Consider the following 21240-nt stretch of genomic DNA (forward strand, 5'->3'; position numbering starts at 1 on the left):
AATTGAACGTAATTACTGTGTGACTCTGAGGAAGCCACAAAGTTCCGAACTTCGTTATCTTCGTCTGTTAAATGGTGATAAAAAGCCCCCCTCCAAAGCAGTAGTGAAGAATAATGGAGATGACTGAGATAATGTCGGTAAAGCTATTGCACAGCGTTTGGCCTACAGCAGTTTCCTGTCCTTTGTCAATTTATTTCTCCTGCTCCAAACTCAGCTGAGTGACCTTGCGCAAGTCACTTTCCACCGTAGGCCTCTGTCAAATGACAAAGTTGGTCTCTGATCTCCAAGCACTCTCCCAAAGCCGAATGGGACAGCGAAGTTTGCAGTCCGGCTTTCTTCCCCCGGGACGAATGGTACGGTCCTGGGGCCCCACCCCCTGTCGCGGACCTTGGTACAGGCCCAGGGGGCCCTCCGAGGCCTCGCCGGGCTGCCCTTGCCCCCCGCCGAGTTCCGGGCCGTCCCGGCGCCTCTGATTGGCTGGAGCGGTGCCCGGGCTGTGCGGCTATAGGTGAGCCCGGGCGGGGACGGGCGGAACGCGCTGGAGGCCCGCCCCCTCTCTGCTGGGTCGGACGCTGAGCGGCGCTGCCGGCGGGCGGGAGGGTGGACGGACAGACTGACGGGAGGGACGGGAGGCGAGCAAGATGGCGCAGACTCAGGGCACCAGGAGGAAAGTGTGTTACTACTACGACGGTGAGCACAGTCCTCGCGCCGGGGGCGGGGGCGGGGCCGGGCTAGGCGGGATCTGGGAGAGGGAGCCGAGGAGATCTGAGGGGGGAGGCTGAGGCGCTGGGGAAAGACTGAGGGAGGAGGCTGAGAGAAGGAGGCTGAGAGGAGGTCGAGGCTGAGGGCGGAGGCTGAAAAAAGGTGGTCGGGGCTGAGGGAGGAGGCTAAGAGGAAAGGAGGTGGAGCCTGAGGGAGGAGGCTGAGGGGAAGGAGGTCGAGGCTGAGAGGGGATGCTGAGAGAGGAGTCCGAGGCTGAGAGGGTCGCCTGGGGAAGCCTGAGGTCACTTTGGAGGGGACTTCTGAAGTCTGATGTGGAGTTTGCGGCGGCCTCCTAGAGGGGAGGCTGAGTCCGAGGGGGGAGGCAGAATCTGGTGGAGAAGGTTGCAGGGTTACATGTTACTGCTGAGAATCCGAAGGTCTCTCACTGCCCCTTTCCTTCCTCATCTCTTCTGGTGAGAGGCCATCAGAACTCACCAGCATCCCTCCCCGTCTCCCAGCAGGCCCTGCAGTTGCTGCTGGGAAATGGGACCCCTGAGGTTGGAAGGAGAAGGATGCAACTTGTTACAACAAACTTTTTCGTTGAACAGAGATCTGTGGAGCAGCAGCTTCCTCTGTTCTAGGTAGCATTTAGGGGCTGGGGCCATGGGAAGACCAAAGCACTTGCCACCTTCCTCTCAGTCTGGAGGAGCAGGTAGACAATGACAGAGAATTGCTCTCCACTATCAGGCTGGGAGGAAGGACAGCTCAGAGTGTTCTGGGAGCACAGAGAAGCACCCGCCCAGCCTGAGGAGTCAGGCAAGGAGGTGCCGTCTCAGTTAGGACCTGAAGAACAGGAGTTATTAGCCAGGCCCAGGAAGGGCAAAGATAACAGCAAGTTGAGAGGTAAGAGAGGACAGCACATTTGAAAAACGGCAGGTCTATGTACAGAACGGTGGAGGCATAGATTTGAGGGCACAGTGTTAGACGGTAGAGAGCAGGGGTGAGAGAAAGGTTGCAAGTGATGAGGCTGGAGAAGTAAATGGGGACCAGATCATGAAGGGCTGGGCATACCAACCTAAGGAAGTTGGACTTTATTCTGACGGCACTTGTGAATCATTGAAGTTGTATGCAGGTTAGTGACATCATCAGATTTATACCTTGGAACTATCACTCTGGGACAGAAATTAAACTCATGAATGGAGAAGTAAGGAAGAAGACAAGGATCCAAAGTTTCTGGTTTGGGCAGTTTGATGCTGAGTGTTTGTAGAAGGCAGGGTCAGTTAATAACTTTGGGTTTTGTTTTATTTATTTACTTATTTGGCTGCTTTGGGTCTTCGTTGCTGTGCGCCAGCTTTTTTGAGTTGCGGTGAGTGGGGGCTACTCTTCGTTCGGTGCACGGGCTTCTCACTGCAGTGGCTTCTCCTGCTGCGGGGCACGGGCTCTAGGCGCGGGCTCAGTAGTTGTGGCTCGCGGGCTCTAGAGCGCAGGCTCAGGAGTTGTGGTGCATGGGCTTGGTTGCTCCGCTGCATGTGGGATCTTCCCGGACCAGGGCTCAAGCCTGTGTCCCCTGCATTGGCAGGCGGATTCTTAACCGCTGCGCCACCGGGTAAGTTCCGGGTTTTGTTTTTTAAAGAAATATTTGTTGAGATGTCTGGGGGATATCCAAGTAGAGGTGTCCAGTAGGCAGTTGGCCATTCAGGTCTGCAGTTTAGAAGACAAACAAGAAGATAGAGATTTTTGGTGATTGTCAGAATACATACATACAGATGATAATTTTATTTATAGGAGAGGATGCAGTCACCCTCGCATCCCATGTAAGAAGTTGTATAGGGTGAAAAGAGAAGAGGGTCCAGGGCGGAATTCTAAGGAAGTGGACTGAGAAAAAGTGTAGTGTTCTTCATGCTCTGCACTCTCTTGCCATAGCATTTGTCACTGTGTATTGGAATTGCCCATTTACTTGTTCATACTTCTTAAAGACAGTAAGCTCCTTAGGGAAAGGGATCATGTTTTGTCTTCCTTTGTATGCTCAGTCCCCAAAACAGTGCCTAGCTCATAGTAGGCACATATTTTCTCAAGAAATACTTGTTGATTTAATGAATAAAGATACAAAGGGAATGACCAGAGATGTAAGTGAACCAAAAAGTGTTGGGTTACAGTAGCCAAAAGAGGGAGGGAGTGGCCAAGTGTTGGCAACAGCTGTTTCCTGTGCAGGGTTTGGAACTGAAGCTGAATTGCAGTAGAGTGAAGAATGAATGGATGGGTTAAGAGGAGACATTAGGTTGAACTTTTTTTATTTTTATTTTTTATATTATTTTTGGCAGCGCTGCGCAGCTTGCGGGATCTTAGTTCCCTGACCAGGGATCGAACCCGTGCCCCCTGCAGTGGAAGCACAGAGTCCCAACCATTGGACTGCCAGGGAAGTCCCTAGGCCGATCTTTTAAAGGAAGCTTGTTGGGACAGAGAGAGAGGGTTGTTGATAAAGGGGAGATGTAGTGGCTGAGAGTTGAGTATATGCAAATTCTTATGGAAAATAGCCAGATGTTGGAGAGAGGGGCTAGTAATGATGGAGATCCCTGAGAAGAGACGAGGTGAGATGGAAACCAGAGCACAGGTAGGGACACTCGTCTTGCAAGGGGAGGTTCCTCTGGGACGAGAGGTTAAGTGGCAAGGAAAAGTTCAGAGATCGATAAGTTTGAAGGGGAAATGATGGGGAGAAAGTGGAGGGAGGTTTCAAGATGAGGTAAGAGAATATTCCTTTTCCTGAGAGTGGGGGAGGGCAGTTGGTAGAATAGGAATCTTGAAGAGAGATAGCTGTTATGAAAGAGGGAGCCAGGAAAAAAAATTGGAAGGATTGCTGGACAGTGGTGAGGGCCCATTTGAGGCTGGCGTCTGTGACTTTGTAGCCTTATCAGTTTGCACAGTTTTGTGATCTCTACACTCAGTTTAAAAAGAGAAAAAGTGGAAAGACATCAGTCTTTAGAGAAGGGAGATTTCTTACTTTTTGAGAAACTACTTGTGAGTTTTGCAGTGAGGTCACTAGTTTGGGGCTCAGATTTGGCTCTGCCACTCAGAAGCTTTGAAGTATTGGGCAAGTCATTTTGCCTTACCGGGCCTCAGGTCACTCCCCTATAAGATTGAGAAACTATAAGAACAGTGCAAAAAGCTCTTTTTAAAAAAATTTTTTAAAGTTTAAAAAAGCTGGATTGGTTCCACGACCCCAGTGCAAATATCAAGAGGATGCTCAATTCCTTACATAAAATTGCATAGTATATAGTAGGCCCTCCTTAGCCAGGGTTAGTGGATGGGGAGGGCCAATTCTATATAAAAGCATTATTTCTTTTTAAAGTCTCTCAGCAACCTGATTAAAAACTGTTAAGGAAAATGGTATCTTTGGGCCCCACCCTCAGGTACTCCCTTAGCTTTCTAGATAAGTTATCTTAGTTCCCCAGGTCTAAACCTTGGCTGGATTCTGGGTTGATAGGCCAGAGATATGGGTAAGCAGGAAGCCAGTTATATCACATAGTAATGACCTTGTGACTCCTGACTGCCCACAAATTGGGTCTGCATCTGGATGTCTCTGCCAGTGCCTTGAGAACCTGTTCTACCCCCCCACCCCCCCACCCCCCATGGCTGACAAGGTTGTCTGAGGAGCCCTGGGAACAAACTTTTCTGCCTGCCTTCCCTGCTACTGTGTCTCAAAGTCTGTGTCTGTATGGGACAAGGGTCCCTCTTGAATGCCACTACATGCTGTGCTCTGGCTTGTGGCTCTGGCTGAGAGCACAGGCCTCACTAAGATTAAGAGAAGAGGATGAAAGGACATTAGGTAAAAACTAAGGAAATCTAAATAAAGTATGGACTTTTAGTTAATGATAATGTATCAATATTGCTTCATTAATTGTAACAAATACTTTTTATTTATTTATTTAATTTATTTATTTTGCGGTACGCGGGCCTCTCACTCCCGTTGCGGAGCACAGGCTCTGGACACGCAGGCTCAGCGGCCATGGCTCACGGGCCCAGTCGCTCCGCGGCACGTGGGATCCTCCCGGACCGGGGCACAAACCCGCGTCCCCTGCATCAGCAGGCGGACTCTCAACCACTGCGCCACCAGGGAAGCCCCCAAATACTTTTTATTTTACTAATGTAAAATGTTAGTAGTGGGGAAATAGTAGTGTATCTAAGAATTCTGTACTTCTTTTTTTTTTTTCGGGGATACAATTTCTTTTATTTCTTTAAAGATATTAATAACAGTTTAGAATTCTGTACTTCTTTACAATTTTTCTGTAAATTTAAAATTGTTCTAAAAAATAAGCTTTATTTAAAAAAAGAGAGAAGAGGAATGAAATCCTAAATATCCAACTGTTGAGAAGTTTCCCATTATCCCAGGCCATGTCTGTGCCAAAGAGAATTGGAGTGGCTTGGATGCTGTTGGTGGCATTCCCCACAGTGCACTGCTCCCTGGAATGAAGCCTGTTTCTGGCACTACCAGATCAATGATTAAGAGGTTGGGGCCTTTTTTTCACTGGTGCTGAAAGATCTGCCTCATCCTGATGGACTTCCAAGGAGAGAACTTTGGGTGTGCAATTCACGTGATTTTGAAAATTGTTCCAGGAACTTTCTACCAGGTAGACTCACAGAGCCGAGCCCTTTAGATTAAGTGAGAACTGAAGTAGGTACCTGGGAAACCTAATGTAGTTTTTAGCATTCCAGATTCGGAGTTAGAAGGGTTGACTCCCAGATCATTCATTAGCTGTGTGATCTTGAGCAGGCACATAACTTCTCTGAGTCTCACCTCAGTTCCTTGAATCTTTATTGAGCATCTATGATGTACAGGGCATATTTGTCCTTGCCTTCAAGGAGCTAGTCTTGTAGACATAAAATAGATATGTAAATAATTTAGATACAGGGCTTCCCTGGTGGAGCAGTGGTTAAGAGTCCGCCTGCCAGTGCAGGGGACACGGGTTCGAGCCCACGTCCAGGAAGATCCCACATGCCGCAGAGCAGCTGGACCCGTGGGCCACGGCTACTGAGCCTGCGCTCTAGAGCCCGCAAGCCACAACTACTGAGCCCACACGCCACGGTTGCTGAAGCCCATATGCCTAGAGCCTGTGTTCCGCAATGAGAAGCCACCACCATGAGAAGCCCACGCACTGCAACAAAGAGTAGCCCCTGTTTGCCACAACTAAAGAAAGACTGTGCACAGCAACGAAGACCCAACACAGCCAAAAATAAAATAAATTAAAAAAAAATTTAGATACAAAACAAAATTACATGCCATATATAAATTGCATGCAGAGGAAAAGACCATTTATTCTGATCAGGACTATGGCTGGAGCTTGAGCTGGGCTTTGTAGTATGAGGATCATCAGAGAAGGAATGACATTCCAGGTCAAAGGAACAGTCTGAACAAAGGATACTTTGGTGTGAAGGCGAATGCCACGTTCAGGAAGCTGGTAATCTAGTGCGTTTATAGCAGAGATTGGCAAACTTTCTGTAAAGGGCCAGATAGTAAATATTTTAGGCTTTGTGTACCATATGGGTGGGTCTCTGTAGTAACTATTTAACTACTCAACTCTGTCATTATAATGTGAAAGTAGTCATAGATAATATATAAACTAATGGGCATTGTTGTGTTCCATAACATCTTATGTACAAAAAACAGGCAGCTAGGGCTTCCCTGGTGGCGCAGTGGTTGAGAGTCCACCTGCCGATGCAGGGGACACAGGTTCGTGCCCCGGTCCGGGAAGATCCCACATGCCGCGGAGTGGCTGGGCCCATGAGCCATGGCCGCTCAGCCTGTGCTCCTCAACGGGAGAGGCCACAACAGTGAGAGGCCCGCGTACCGCAAAAAAAAAAAAAGAGAGAGAGAGAGAAAGAGTGCATATGTGTTTGTGCTGGGGCAAGGTGGTGGTGGTAGGAAGTTGGAAAAGTAGATTAAGAAACTCCTTTAATGCCAGGCTACTGAAATTGTTCTTTATTCTTTATCCTGTAGGGGATGGGGAACCATTAAGGACTTTTGAGTAGGCGAGTGATGTTATCAAAGCTGTATATTAGGAAAATAACTGGTAACAGTGTGGCAGATAGTTTGAATTGAAGGCAGAGGGACCAGTTAGAAGGTTATTGCTATAGATGAATCAAGAGATGGTGAGTTTAGTCTTCTTATCTATAAACTGGGAATAATACTCCCTGTCCTAACTATTTTACAGGGTTTTTGTGAGAATCCAGTAGGAAAATGAACGCGAATGTACGTTGACACCATAAAGTGTCATGATGTGCAAGAGGTGAACTGTGACTTACAGTAATTCTAAGTAGTGATGGTTATTTTTCTGTTGTGGGAATGAATTCCTTGGAGATATAGTGAGGTGAGTCGCCTCACTCGCTGCTGTTCCCCAGTAGATTTGGAATGACCTCCTCACACTATCCTAGTGCCTGTAGGCTCCAGGGGAAAAAACTGGGCTAGACAGACATCCTTACATGCTCACCTCACCAAGATCCCCTGCTTTTTGTTTGTTTTTTCTTTTGGTGTTACCCTTCCTTGAGGTGGGAGAGAATCTTGGAGTCTAGGATGAACCAGAAAGAGAGTTTGCCTAGAAATTTGTTGTGAAAATTCATGGGTTCTCCTGGGAGTGTATGTCTAACTGTGTCACTGAAACCGTCACTCTTTCTTCTTCAGGGGATGTTGGAAATTACTATTACGGACAAGGCCACCCAATGAAGCCTCACCGAATCCGCATGACCCACAATTTGCTCCTTAACTATGGTCTCTACCGAAAGATGGAAATCTATGTGAGTTACTGGGAGTGTCACCCCTCCCTAACCTCGTCAGCTCTGGTTTCCCATATGTCATTCATTATCTCATTTTTTCAACTACTCATTTATCAAATGTGTTGAGTGACTGTTACGTGGCAGACACTGTAAATGATAGAGATCCTCTGTTTTTAAGAAGCTCACTCTAGTGCTGGTGACAAACATGTACACAAATAAATTGTACAGTGTGTAAGTGCAACAATGAAAAAATGTATAAAGTGCAGAGATAATAAGGTGTGAAGGTGGAAGGGAACCTTGGAATGTTTTCTAGAGGTAATATCTGAGCAGTGTTTTTTTTTGTTTGTTTGTTTTGTTTTTTTTTTTTTTGAGCAGTGTTTTAAAGATTGAATAGAATTTAGCCTGGAGTCCAGGAGGGGACTGGCATTCTAGGCTGAGGAAAGAATATATACAAAAAGGCAGAGAGGTAAGAACAATATGGTGTGTTTGGGGAAAATATAAGTAGTTCAGTGTGCAGGTATTGCTGTAGTATAAAGTTCACAGGTGTGAGAGAGGGGAGCTAGAGCTGGAGAGGTCAGCAAGGATTGGATGTACTAAGCAACTCTGTGGCACCAGGGTCAAAAAATCCAATGGCTGGAGAAAAAAAAAAAAAAAAAAGAGTGATTGGAACTGTGTTGAACTAGATGCCAAGTCTCTAGTTACTAGAGAGTATGGACTGTCTAACATCTTGACTCAGCTCCAGCTGATGACTTTTGCCCCATCTATCAGTTTTTAAAGAGAAGCCAGAACTCTAGATTATTATGTAAAATCTCCCAGGTTTAAAATGTTGGCCCAAGTTTGTTTGTTTGTTTTAAATGTGTACAAACAAAAGCACATGAGCATATCTGTGGACCAAATTTGGTCCAAAGGTTTCCAATCTGAGCCTCTTCTGGAAGCTGTGAAGAGCAAGTGAAGTATTTTATTTATTTATTATTATTTATTTAATTTATTTATTTTTGGCTGTGTTGGGTCTTCGTTGCTGCGCACGGGCTTTCTCTAGTTGCGGTGAGCGGGGGCTACTCTTCATCGTGGGGCACGGGCTTCTCATTGCAGTGGCTTCTGTTGTTGGGGAGCACGGGCTCTAGGCGCACAGGCTTCAGTAGTTGTGGCACATGGGCTCAGTAGTTGTGGCTTGCGGACTCTAGAGTGCAGGCTCAGTAGTTGTGGCGCACGGGCTTAGTTGCTCTGCAGCATGTGGGATCTTCCTGGACCAGGGCTCGAACCCGTGTCTCCTGCATTGGCAGGTGGATTCTTTTTTTTCTTTTTTTTTTTTTTTGCATTACGCGGGCCTCTCACTGTTGTGGCCTCTCCCATTGCGGAGCACAGGCTGCGGACTCACAGGCTCAGCGGCCATGGCTCACGGGCCCAGCCGCTCCGCGGCATGTGGGATCTTCCCGGACCGGGGCACGAGCCCTCGTCCCCTGCATTGGCAGGCGGACTCTCAACCACTGCGCCACCAGGGAAGCCCTGGCAGGTGGATTCTTAACCACTGCACCACCAAGGAAGTTCCACAAGTGAAGTATTTTATTTTTTATTTATTTTTTATTTATTATTTTTTTTGCTGTACGCAGGCCTCTCACTATTGTGGCCTCTCCCGTTGCAGAGCACAGGCTCCGGACGCACAGGCTCAGTGGCCATGGCTCACGGGCCCAGCCGCTCCGCGGCATGTGGGATCTTCCTGGACCGGGGCACGAACCCTCGTCCCCTGCATCGGCAGGCGGACTCTCAACCACAGCGCCACCAGGGAAGCCCAAGTGAAGTATTTTAAATGAGAGATAGGAACAGGCATGCATTTTAGAAACAGGGAGGCCAGTTAGGAGGCTGTCACAAGGGTCCAAATGAGAAAATAAAGAGGGGCTGGAGGCCTATGTTGTCTTTTTTTTTTTTTTTTTTGGCTGCGTTGGGTCTTCATTGTTGCGCGAGGGTTTTCTCTAGTTGCGGTGAGCAGGGGCTACTCTTCGTTGCAGTGCATGGGCATCTCGTTGCAGTGATTTCTGTTGTTGCAGAGCACAGGCTCTAGGCGCGTGGGCTTCAGTAGTTGTGGCACACGGGCTCAGTAGTTGTGGCTCACAGGCTCTAGAGTACAGACTCAGTAGTTGTGGCACATGGGCTTAGTTGCTCCACGACATGTGGTATCTTCCTGGACCAGGGCTTGAACCCATGTCCCCTGCATTGGCAAGCAGGTTCTTAACCACTGCACCACCGGGGAAGTCCCCCAAGAAAATATTAAAAAAAAAAAAAATTGATCCTATCTTTAAGTGAGAAGAAAAATTAATGAACATTTATTGGTGATTGCTAGGTATCAAGCCAGAGCTACTTGTTATTTCCTTAATGTTTACAGCAACCCTAATTTGGATCACTCTCCACTGTCCTCACCCCACACTCTATTTTTTATTAAAGAGGAAAACTCGTCCTAGAAGCTTCCTAACAGATTTCCCCCTAAATCTCCTTGGGTCATTTGCTGTCCTTAGACCATTCACCAGCAATTTGATTCTTGGGGCTGGGTACACGCAACCAAATTGAGATCTCTTAACAAGAAAGAAGGGAAAGAATGGCTCTTTGGGAAGCAACCAACAGTAGCTATCATAGGAGATAATAATACCTTATTGGAGATTACTTCATCTGTGTGGTATGCTTATTGTAAACTTCTAAAGCAAAACCCTAATATAATCTCTTTCTGAAATCTCTAGACCTTGTTCTCTTTCATGTGATCTTTTTCCTTCTCTGGCTCTACCTCTTTATTGAGTATGAGTCGTTAGTCCTCTTCCCCTCAGCAGTGTTTCTTTGCATTCATCCCTTCTTTCTTCTCCTTTCTCTGGGCTATGATTCTAGCATCCCTTTCCCAAAGCACAAAGAGCCATTTATTTTAGTGTCTGTCTTGAAATTAATGGCTTTTGAGAGTCAGTCTTGAAAGAAGTTCCCTAGACTGCTCATAGAAGTTTCTGTACCTGAAGGAGACACGTTGAAGTTTTTTTCACACAATTTCACCCTCTTTGGTACCTTCTCCAATTCTGTCTCTACACGTCTAATTAATCTGTCCCAGAATCTAAATCTTCGCTTTTCATCCAGGCATCTTCCTATTTACATAATAAAAATCCTGCTCTCTTCCTTGCCTTGGATGCTAATTTTGTATAGTCCCAGTCTTCTTATTCATTGCCTTCTGTTCTTTTTTAAATGTCTTTATAAAATATTGAATAGATATGAAAGAATTTTTATAAAATATATGTAGGGTATAAAGAATCACATTATTATTAATACCACCTAGTTTAAGAAAAGGAGTATTTCCATGACTGCTAAAGCTCCTGTATGCCCTTCCCTGATCCTGTCTTCTTCCCCATAGTTAACCTCTGCCGTGAACTTGGGATTTATTATTTCCTCGCTTGTCTTTATAAATTTACCATTATGTATTCTTTTTTTCTTTTTAAAATATTTATTTATTTATTTATTTTATTTGGCTGTGCTGCGTCTTAGTTGCGTTACCCGGGGTCTTTAGTTGCGGCATTCGGGGTCTTTAGTTGTGGCATGTGGGATTTGGTAGTACGGGATCTAGTTCCCTGACCAGGGACCAAACCTGGGCCCTCTGCATTGGGAGTATGGGGTCCTAACCGCTGGACCACCAGGGAAGTCCCTACCCGTATGTATTCTTAAATAGTACATGTTTTACATGTTTGAATGTTACGTAAGTGGAGCCATACAGTGTTTATTATGTGACTTGCCTTTTTTGCTCAACATGTTCCTAAGAGTCATTCATGTTAATACATGTAGCTGTATTTATTTTCACTGTATTTCATTGAAAGAGTATACTACAAGTTGTCTATTTTATTATTATTGGTAGGCATTTGGTTTGTTTCTAGTTTTGAGCTGCTACAAACACTGCTGCTGTGAACATTCTTGAGCATGTTTCTTGGATGCATATATGCTACAGTTTCACAAGGGGATGTACTAGGAGTAGAATTGCTGGGTCAGGACATTGGTACACAGTCACCCTTATTAAATAATGCCAAAATGGTTTCCAGTTGCCACCAGTGTAGAAGGATTACAGTTGCTCCAAGTCCTTGCCAACACTTGATTTTGTTATATTTAAATTTTTTTACCAGTTTATGTTTCGCTTGTTACTGGTGAGGTTGAGGATCTTTTTACAGGTTTCCCTATTGAAGTTCCTATTCAAGCCTTCTGCCCATTTTTCTTTTTGATTGTCTGGTTATTGTTTTGTTTCTCTTGGATACACAGAATTGGGTTAATCATTATCCTTGGCTTATAAGCATCTAAAGAAGGTTCATGCTTGGCCTTCTTTTTTTTTTTTTTTCTTGCGGTACGCCGGCCTCTCACTGCTGTGGCCTCTCCCGTTGCGGAGCGCAGGCTCAGCAGCCATGGCTCACGGGCCCAGCTGCTCCGCGGCATGTGGGATCTTCCCGGACCGGGGCACGAACCCGTGTCCCCTGCATCGGCAGGCGAACTCTCAACCACTGCGCCACCAGGGAAGCCCATGCTTGGCCTTCTTTTTAAAAATTTTATTTTATTGTTTATTCATTCATTTTACTTAAATATTTTAATAATGCAGTGAACTTCCATATTCCTACAACCCAATCACTCTTCTAAATTTCATGTTTATCATTCTCTTGTTTATCATATTATGTTTATCATGTATGTACGTGCCTAAACAAGTTATAGTATTTATTTACTTGTTTTTGAATTATTTAAAAAAGGTATCATGCTACATGTAGTCTTTGGGGACTTGCTTATCTCTCACAATATTATAACTACTAAAATCCATCCACCTTGTTGCATATAGCTATAATTCTTTAATTTTTCTCTGCTGAATAATATTTCATGATGTCAGTATACTGCAATTTATCCATTCTCCTGTGGTCTTAATTTGTATCTAGGTTTTTAATGTTAGGACCATTGTTACTAAGAATATTCTTGTACATGTCTGTTAGTGCATATAGGCAAAATTTTCTTATGGCTCTTTCTCTGGGAGTGGAATTGCTGGACTGTAGAATATGTGCATATTAAATGCCAAGTTGGTTTTCAGTGTGGTTGAATGAACTGGCAATATATAAGAGATACCGTGATTCACATCCTCTCCTACACTTAGAATTAGACTTTAAATTTTGCTAATCAAATGGGTGTAAAAAAACCAATATGTAATTATGGTCTTGATTTGCATTTTGCTAGTGACCAGTGAAACTAAACATCTGTTTATATGCTTATTAGCCATTTGTATGTCCTCTGCTGTGAAATGTCTTTTCATACCTTTTGCCCATTTTCCTCTTGGGTTGTTTGACTTTCTTTTTCTTAACAATTTGTATTAGTTCTTTATATATTCTGGTATATATAGTTCATTGTCAGTATATTGCTGTAAGTATTTTCTACTTTGGTTTTGTTTTTTCAATCTAATGTATCTTTAATGAACAGAGATTGTTAATTTTTTTTAAAAATTTATTCATTTATTTATTTTTGGTTGTGTTGGGTCTTCGTTGCTGCGTGGGCTTTCTCTGGTTGTGGAGAGGGGGGCTACTCTTCGTTATGGTGCACAAGCTTCTCGTTGAGGTTGCTACTCTTGTTGCGGAGCTCGGGCTCTAGGCCCGTGGGCTTCAGTGGTTGTGGCACGTGGGCTCAGTAGTTGTGGCTCGCAGGCTCTAGAGTGCGGGCTCAGTAGTTGTGGCGCATGGGCCTAGTTGCTCTGCAGCATGTGGGATCTTCCCGGACCAGGGCTCGAACCTGTGTCCCCTGCATTGGCAGGCAGATTCTTAATCACTGCGCCACCAGGGAAGTCCCGAGATTCTTAATTTTAACATAGTCATATTTGTTGTTTCTTTTATAAGTGCTTTTTATATCTTAATAAATCCTTCCCAACCCTTAAAGTATTATCCTATGTTAATCTTTTAAAATCTTTATAGGTTTGCCTTTCACATATAGATATGTACTGTATTTGGAATTGATTTTGTAATATGGTTTGTTATGTATCTTTTTTTTTTTTGGCTGCACTGTGCGGCATGCAGGATCTTAGTTCCTCGACCAGGAGTGCCGCCTGCAGTGAAAGCGTGGAGCCCTAACCACTGGACTGCCAGGGAGTTCCCTAATATGATTTGAAGTAGGGAATCCACTGAAATTTTTTCCCCCATATCGTCCCAGCTGATTGGTTGAAGTCTGTTTTCTCCCCGCTAAGTGCCACCACTTTTGTATCTGAAATGTCCGTATTTATTCATTTATTCCACAAATACTTATTAAGCACCTACTTAGTGCCAGGTACTATGTTTGAGTCTGTTTCTGGGCTCTCTGTTCTCTTGACTTGGTCTGTTTATTGCCCTATATGCCATTGTCACAGTGGCTTAATTATAATAGCTTTTTATGAAGTCTTGATATCTAGTATTAAGTCCTCCCACTTTGTTGTTGTTGTTGTTGTTGTTTTTTTTATTAGTTTCTGCTTTATAACAAAGTGAATCAGTCATACATATACATCTGTTCCCACATCCCCTCCCTCATGCATCTCCCTCCCTCCCACCCTCCCCATCCCACCCCTCCAGGCGGTCACAAAGCACCGAGCTGATCTCCCTGTGCTCTGCGGCTGCTTCCCACTATCTATCTACCTTACGTTTGGTAGTGTATATATGTCCATGCCTCTCTTTCCCTTTGTCACAGCTTACCCTTCCCCTTCCCCATATCCTCAAGTCCATTCTCAAGTAGGTCTGTGTCTTTATTCCTGTTTTACCCCTAGGTTCTTCATGACATTTTTTTTTTTTTAATTCCATATATATGTGTTAGCATACGGTATTTGTCTTTCTCTTTCTGACTTACTTCACTCTGTATGACAGACTCTAGGTCTATCCACCTCATTACAAATAGCTCAGTTTCGTTTCTTTTTATGGCTGAGTAATATTCCATTGTATATATGTGCCACATCTTCTTTATCCATTCATCCGATGATGGACACTTAGGTTGTTTCCAGCTCCGGGCTATTGTGAATAGAGCTGCAATGAACATTTTGGTACATGTCTCTTTTTGAATTATGGTTTTCTCAGGGTATATGCCTAGTAGTGGGATTGCTGGGTCATATGGTAGTTCTATTTTTAGTTTTTTAAGGAACCTCCATACTGTTCTCCATAGTGGCTGTACCAATTCACATTCCCACCAGCAGTGCAAGAGTGTTCCCTTTTCTCCACACCCTCTCCAGCATTTATTGTTTCTAGATTTCTTGATGATGGCCATTCTGACAGGTGTGAGATGATATCTCATTGTAGTTTTGATTTGCATTTCTCTAATGATTAATGATGTTGAGCATTCTTTCATGTGTTTGTTGGCAGTCTGCATATCTTCTTTGGAGAAATGCCTATTTAAGTCTTCTGCCCATTTTTGGATTGGGTTGTTTGTTTTTTTGCTATTGAGCTGCATGAGCTGTTTATAAATTTTGGAGATTAATCCTTTGTCAGTTGCTTCATTTGCAAATATTTTCTCCCATTCTGAGGGTTGTCTTTTGGTCTTGTTTATGGTTTCCTTTGCTGTGCAAAAGCTTTGAAGTTTCATTAGGTCCCATTTGTTTATCTTTGTTTTTATTTCCATTTCTCTAGGAGGTGGGTCCAAAAGGATCTTGCTGTGATTTATGTCATAGAGTGTTCTACCTATGTTTTCCTCTAAGAGTTTGATAGTTTCTGGCCTTACATTTAGGTCTTTAATCCATTTTGAGCTTATTTTTGTGTATGGTGTTAGGGAATGATCTAATCTCATACTTTTACATGTCCCTGTCCAGTTTTCCCAGCACCACTTATTGAAGAGGCTGTCCTTTCTCCACTGTACATTCCTGCCTCCTTTATCAAAGATAAGTTGGCCATATGTGCGTGGGTTTATCTCTGGGCTTTCTATCCTGATCCACTGATCTATCTTTCTGTTTTTATGCCAGTACCACACTGTCTTAATTACTGTAGCTTTGTAGTATAGTCTGAAGTCAGGCAGCCTGATTCCTCCAGCTCCGTTTTTCGTTCTCAAGATTGCTTTGGCTATTCGGGGTCTTTTGTTTTTCCAAACAAATTTTGAAATTTTTTGTTCTACTTCTGTGAAAAATGCCAGTGGTAGTTTGATAGGGATTGCATTGAATCTGTAGATTGCTTTGGGTAGTAGAGTCATTTTCACAATATTGATTCTTCCAATCCAGGAGCATGGTATATCTCTCCATCTATTTATATCATCTTTAATTTCTTTCATCAGTGTCTTATAATTTTCTGCATACAGGTCTTTTGTCTCCTTAGGTAGGTTTATTCCTAGATATTTTATTCTTTTTGTTGCAATGGTAAATGGGAGTGTTTTCTTGATTTCATTTTCAGATTTTTCATCATTAGTGTACAGGAATGCCAGAGATTTCTGTGCATTAATTTTGTATCCTGCTACTTTACCAAATTCATTGATTAGCTCTAGTAGTTTTTCGGTAGCATCTTTAGGATTCTCTATGTATAGTATCATGTCATCTGCAAACAGTGACAGCTTTACTTCTTCTTTTCCAATTTGGATTCCTTTTATTTCCTTTTCTTCTCTGATTGCTGTGGCTAAAACTTCCAAAACTATGTTGAATAAGAGTGGTGAGAGTGGGCAGCCTTGTCTTGTTCCTGATCTTAGTGGAAATGGTTTCAGTTTTTCACCATTGAGGACAATGTTGGCTGTGGGTTTGTCATATATGGCCTTTATTATGTTGAGGAAAGTTCCCTCTATGCCTACTTTCTGCAGGGTTTTTATCATAAATGGGTGTTGAATTTTGTCGAAAGCTTTCTCTGCATCTATTGAGATGATCATATGGTTTTTCTCCTTCAACTTGTTAATATGGTGTATCACATTGATTGATTTGCGTATATTGAAGAATCCTTGCATTCCTGGAATAAACCCCACTTGATCATGGTGTATGATCCTTTTAATGTGCTGTTGGATTCTGTTTGCTAGTATTTTGTTGAGGATTTTTGCATCTATGTTCATCAGTGATATTGGCCTGTAGTTTTCTTTCTTTGTGACATCCTTGCCTGGTTTTGGTATCAAGGTGATGGTGGCCTCGTAGAATGAGTTTGGGAGTGTTCCTTCCTCTGATATTGTTTGGAAGAGTTTGAGAAGGATGGGTGTTAGCTCTTCTCTAAATGTTTGATAGAATTCGCCTGTGAAGCCATCTGGTCCTGGGCTTTTGTTTGATGGAAGATTTTTAATCACAGTTTCAATTTCAGTGCTTGTGATTGGTCTATTCATATTTTCTATTTCTTCCTGAGTCAGTCTTGGTAGGTTGTGCATTTCTAAGAATTTGTCCATTTCTTCCAGGTTGTCCATTTTATTGGCATAGAGTTGCTTATAGTAATCTCTCATGATCTTTTGTATTTCTGCAGTGTCAGTTGTTACTTCTCCTTTTTCATTTCTAATTCTACTGATTTGAGTCTTCTCCCTTCTTTTCTTGATGAGTCTGGCTAATGGTTTGTCAATTTTGTTTATCTTCTCAAAGAACCAGCTTTTAGTTTGGTTGATCTTTGCTATCGTTTTTTTCATTTATTTCTGATCTGATCTTTATGATTTCTTTCCTTCTGCTAACTTTGGGGGTTTTTTGTTCTTCTTTCTCTAATTGCTTTAGGTGCAGGGTCAGGTTGTTTACTCGAAATGTTTCCTGTTTCTTAAGGTGGGATTGTATTGCTATAAACTTCCCCCTTAGAACTGCTTTTGCTGCGTCCCATAGGTTTTGGGTCGTCGTGTCTCCATTGTCATTTGTTTCTAAGTATTTCTTAATTTCCTCTTTGATTTCTTCAGTGATCACTTCATTATTGAGTAGTGTATTGTTTAGCCTCCATGTGTTTGTATTTTTTACAGATCTTTTCCTGTAATTGATGTCTAGTCTCATAGCATTGTGGTCGGAAAAGATACTTGATACAATTTCAATTTTCTTAAATTTACCAAGGCTTGATTTGTTATTTATTTATTTTTTTTTTCCATATTTCTTTCTTTCTTTTTTTTTTTTTATTATTAGTTTCTGCTTTATAACAAAGTGAATCAGTCATACATATACATCTGTTCCCACATCCCCTCCCTCATGCATCTCCCTCCCTCCCACCCTCCCCATCCCACCCCTCCAGGCGGTCACAAAGCACCGAGCTGATCTCCCTGTGCTCTGCGGCTGCTTCCCACTATCTATCTACCTTACGTTTGGTAGTGTATATATGTCCATGCCTCTCTTTCCCTTTGTCACAGCTTACCCTTCCCCTTCCCCATATCCTCAAGTCCATTCTCAAGTAGGTCTGTGTCTTTATTCCCGTTTTACCCCTAGGTTCTTCATGACATTTTTTTTTTTTTTTTAATTCCATATATATGTGTTAGCATACGGTATTTGTCTTTCTCTTTCTGACTTACTTCACTCTGTATGACAGACTCTAGGTCTATCCACCTCATTACAAATAGCTCAGTTTCGTTTCTTTTTATGGCTGAGTAATATTCCATTGTATGTATGTGCCACATCTTCTTTATCCATTCATCCGATGATGGACACTTAGGTTGTTTCCAGCTCCGGGCTATTGTGAATAGAGCTGCAATGAACATTTTGGTACATGTCTCTTTTTGAATTATGGTTTTCTCAGGGTATATGCCTAGTAGTGGGATTGCTGGGTCATATGGTAGTTCTATTTTTAGTTTTTTAAGGAACCTCCATACTGTTCTCCATAGTGGCTGTACCAATTCACATTCCCACCAGCAGTGCAAGAGTGTTCCCTTTTCTCCACACCCTCTCCAGCATTTATTGTTTCTAGATTTCTTGATGATGGCCATTCTGACTGGTGTGAGATGATATCTCATTGTAGTTTTGATTTGCATTTCTCTAATGATTAATGATGTTGAGCATTCTTTCATGTGTTTGTTGGCAGTCTGTATATCTTCTTTGGAGAAATGCCTATTTAAGTCTTCTGCCCATTTTTGGATTGGGTTGTTTGTTTTTTTGCTATTGAGCTGCATGAGCTGTTTATAAATTTTGGAGATTAATCCCAAGGCTTGATTTGTGACCCAAGATATGATCTATCCTGGAGAATGTTCCATGAGCACTTGAGAAAAATGTGTATTCTGTTGTTTTTGGGTGGAATGTCCTATAAATATCAATTAAGTCCATCTTGTTTAATGTATCATTTAAAGCTTGTGTTTCCTTATTTATTTTCATTTTGGATGATCTGTCCATTGGTGAAAGTGGGGTGTTAAAGTCCCCTACTATGATTGTGGTACTGTCGATTTCTCCTTTTATGGCTGTTAGTATTTGCCTTATGTATTGAGGTGCTCCTATGTTGGGTGCATAAATATTTACAATTGTTATATCTTCTTCTTGGATCGATCCCTTGATCATTATGTAGTGTCCTTCTTTGTCTCTTCTAGTAGTCTTTATTTTAAAGTCTATTTTGTCTGATATGAGAATTGCTACTCCAGCTTTCTTTTGGTTTCCATTTGCATGGAATATCTTTTTCCATCCCCTTACTTTCAGTCTGTATGTGTCTCTAGGTCTGAAGTGGGTCTCTTGTAGACAGCATATATATGGGTATTGTTTTTGTATCCATTCAGTGAGCCTGTTTCTTTTGGTTGGAGCATTTAATCCATGTATGTTTAAGGTAATTATCGATATGTATTTTCCTCTTACCATTTTCTTAATTGTTATGGGTTTGTTTTTGTAGGCCCTTTTCTTCTCTTGTGTTTCCCACTTAGAGAAGTTCCTTTAGCATTTGTTGTAGAGCTGGTTTGGTGGTGCTGAATTCTCTTAGCTTTTGCTTGTCTGTAAAGTTTTTGATTTCTCTGTCGAATCTGAATGAGATCCTTGCCAGGTAATCTTGGTTGTAGGTTCTTCCTTTTCATCACTTTAAATATATCCTGCCCCTCCCTTCTGGCTTGTAGAGTTTCTTCTGAGAAATCAGCTGTTAACCTTATGGGAGTTCCCTTGTATGTCATTTGTCATTTTTCCTTTGCTGCTTTCAATAATTTTTCTTTGTTTTTAATTTTTGTCAATTTGATTACTATGTGTTTCGGCATGTTTCTCCTTGGGTTTATCCTGCCTGGGTTTATCCTGCGCTTCCTGGACTTGGTTGGCTATTTCCTTCCCCATGTTAGGGAAGTTTTCTACTATAATCTCTTCAGATATTTTCTTGGGTCCTTTCCCTCTCTCTTCTCCTTCTAGGACCCCTAAGATGCGAATGTTGTTGCATTTAATGTTGTCCCAGAGGTCTCTTAGGCTGTCTTCATTTCTTTTCATTCTTTTTTCTTTATTCTGTTCTGCAGCAGTGAATTCCACCATTCTGTCTTTCAGGTCATTTATCCATTCTTCTGCCTCAGTTATTCTGCTATTGATTCCTTCTAGTGTATTTTTCATTTCAGTTATTGTATTGTTCATCTCTGTTTGTTTGTTCTTTAATTCTTCTAGGTCTTTGTTAAACATTTCTTGCACCTTCTCGATCTTTGCCTCCATTCTTTTTCCGAGGTGCTGGATCATCTTCACTATCCTTATTCTGAATTCTTTTTCTGGAAGATTGCCTATCTCTACTTCATTTAGTTGTTTTTCTGGGGTTTTATCTTGTTCCTTCATCTAGTACAAAGTCCTCTGCCTTTTCATTTTGTCTATCTTTCTGTGAATATGGTTTTCCTTCCACAGGCTGCAGAATTGTAGTTCTTCTTGCTTCTGCTGTCTGCCCTCTGGTGGATGAGGCTATCCAAGAGGCTTGTGCAAATTTCCTGATGGGAGGGACTGGTGGTGGGTAGAGCTGGGTATTGCTCTGGTGGGCAGGGCTCAGTAAAACTTCAATCTGCTTGTCTGCTGATGGGTGGGGCTGGGTTCCCTCTCTGTTGGTGACCCAACACTGTGGAGCCTACCTGGCTCTTTGGTGGGACTAATGGCAGGCTCTGGGAGGTCTCACCCCAAGTAGTACTTCTCAGAGCTACTACTGCCAGTGTCCTTGTCCCCGTGGTCAACCACAGCCACCCCTCGCCTCTGCAGGAGACCCTCCAACACTAGCAGGTAGGTCTGGTTCAGTCTCCTATGGGGTCATTGCTCCTTCTCCTGGGTCCTGATGCACATACTACTTTCTGTGCGCCCTCCAAGAGTGGAGTCTCTGTTTCCCCCAGTCCTATGGAAGTCCTGCAGTCAAATCCCACTAGCCTTCAAAGTCTGATTCTCTAGGAATTCCTCCTCCCGTTGCTAGACCCCCAGGTTGGGAAGCCTGACGTGGCGCTCAGAACCTTTACTCCAGTGGGTGGACTTCTGTGGTATAAGTGTTCTCCAGTTTGTGAGTCACCCACCCACGAGTTATGGGATTTGATTTTATTGTGATTGCGCCCCTCCTACCATCTCATTGTGGCTTTGTCTTTGGATGTGGGGTATCTTTTTTGCTGAGTTCTAGTGTCTTCCTGTCAATGATTGTTCAGCAGTTAGTTGTGATTCCAATGCTCTCGCAAGAGGGAGTAAGCGTGTGTCCTTCTACTCTGCCATCTTGAACCAATCCCCTAACCCACAAAGTATTTTTAAGAACTTTATGTTAGTATCCAACCTTTGAAAAAAATGAAATTTAACCTGAAAGACTCTGGCAGTTGGGCCCAAATTCTTTCATGGCAGCAATCAGCTAGAGCTGTGTAAAAGCTTGTCCTCTGCTCATTAGTTTTTTGTTTGTTTTAAGCATCAATTTAGCTAAACTGCCTGGCCCTTATAAGTGCTCTGAATTTGGTGTTCCCTAGGCTAGAGCATAGAATATTTAGAGGGATTCT

General features: G+C 43.0%; 1 protein-coding gene across 1 annotated transcript in view; it reads left to right on the forward strand.

The window, feature by feature from the left end:
- Positions 1 to 641: 641 nt before the first annotated feature.
- Positions 642 to 21240, forward strand: part of HDAC1 (histone deacetylase 1) — a gene marked incomplete at its 5' end in the record, with an annotated part of 40679 nt that continues 20080 nt past the window's right edge. The window contains 2 exons of the mRNA XM_079698565.1: positions 642 to 690; positions 7376 to 7488. Coding sequence (XP_079554691.1) covers positions 642 to 690; positions 7376 to 7488 — 162 coding nt within the window. The remainder of the gene's footprint in view (positions 691 to 7375; positions 7489 to 21240) is intronic.

Source organism: Hyperoodon ampullatus, assembly GCF_949752795.1.
Source record: "Hyperoodon ampullatus genome assembly, chromosome: 2".
Classification (NCBI taxonomy): domain Eukaryota; kingdom Metazoa; phylum Chordata; class Mammalia; order Artiodactyla; family Ziphiidae; genus Hyperoodon; species Hyperoodon ampullatus.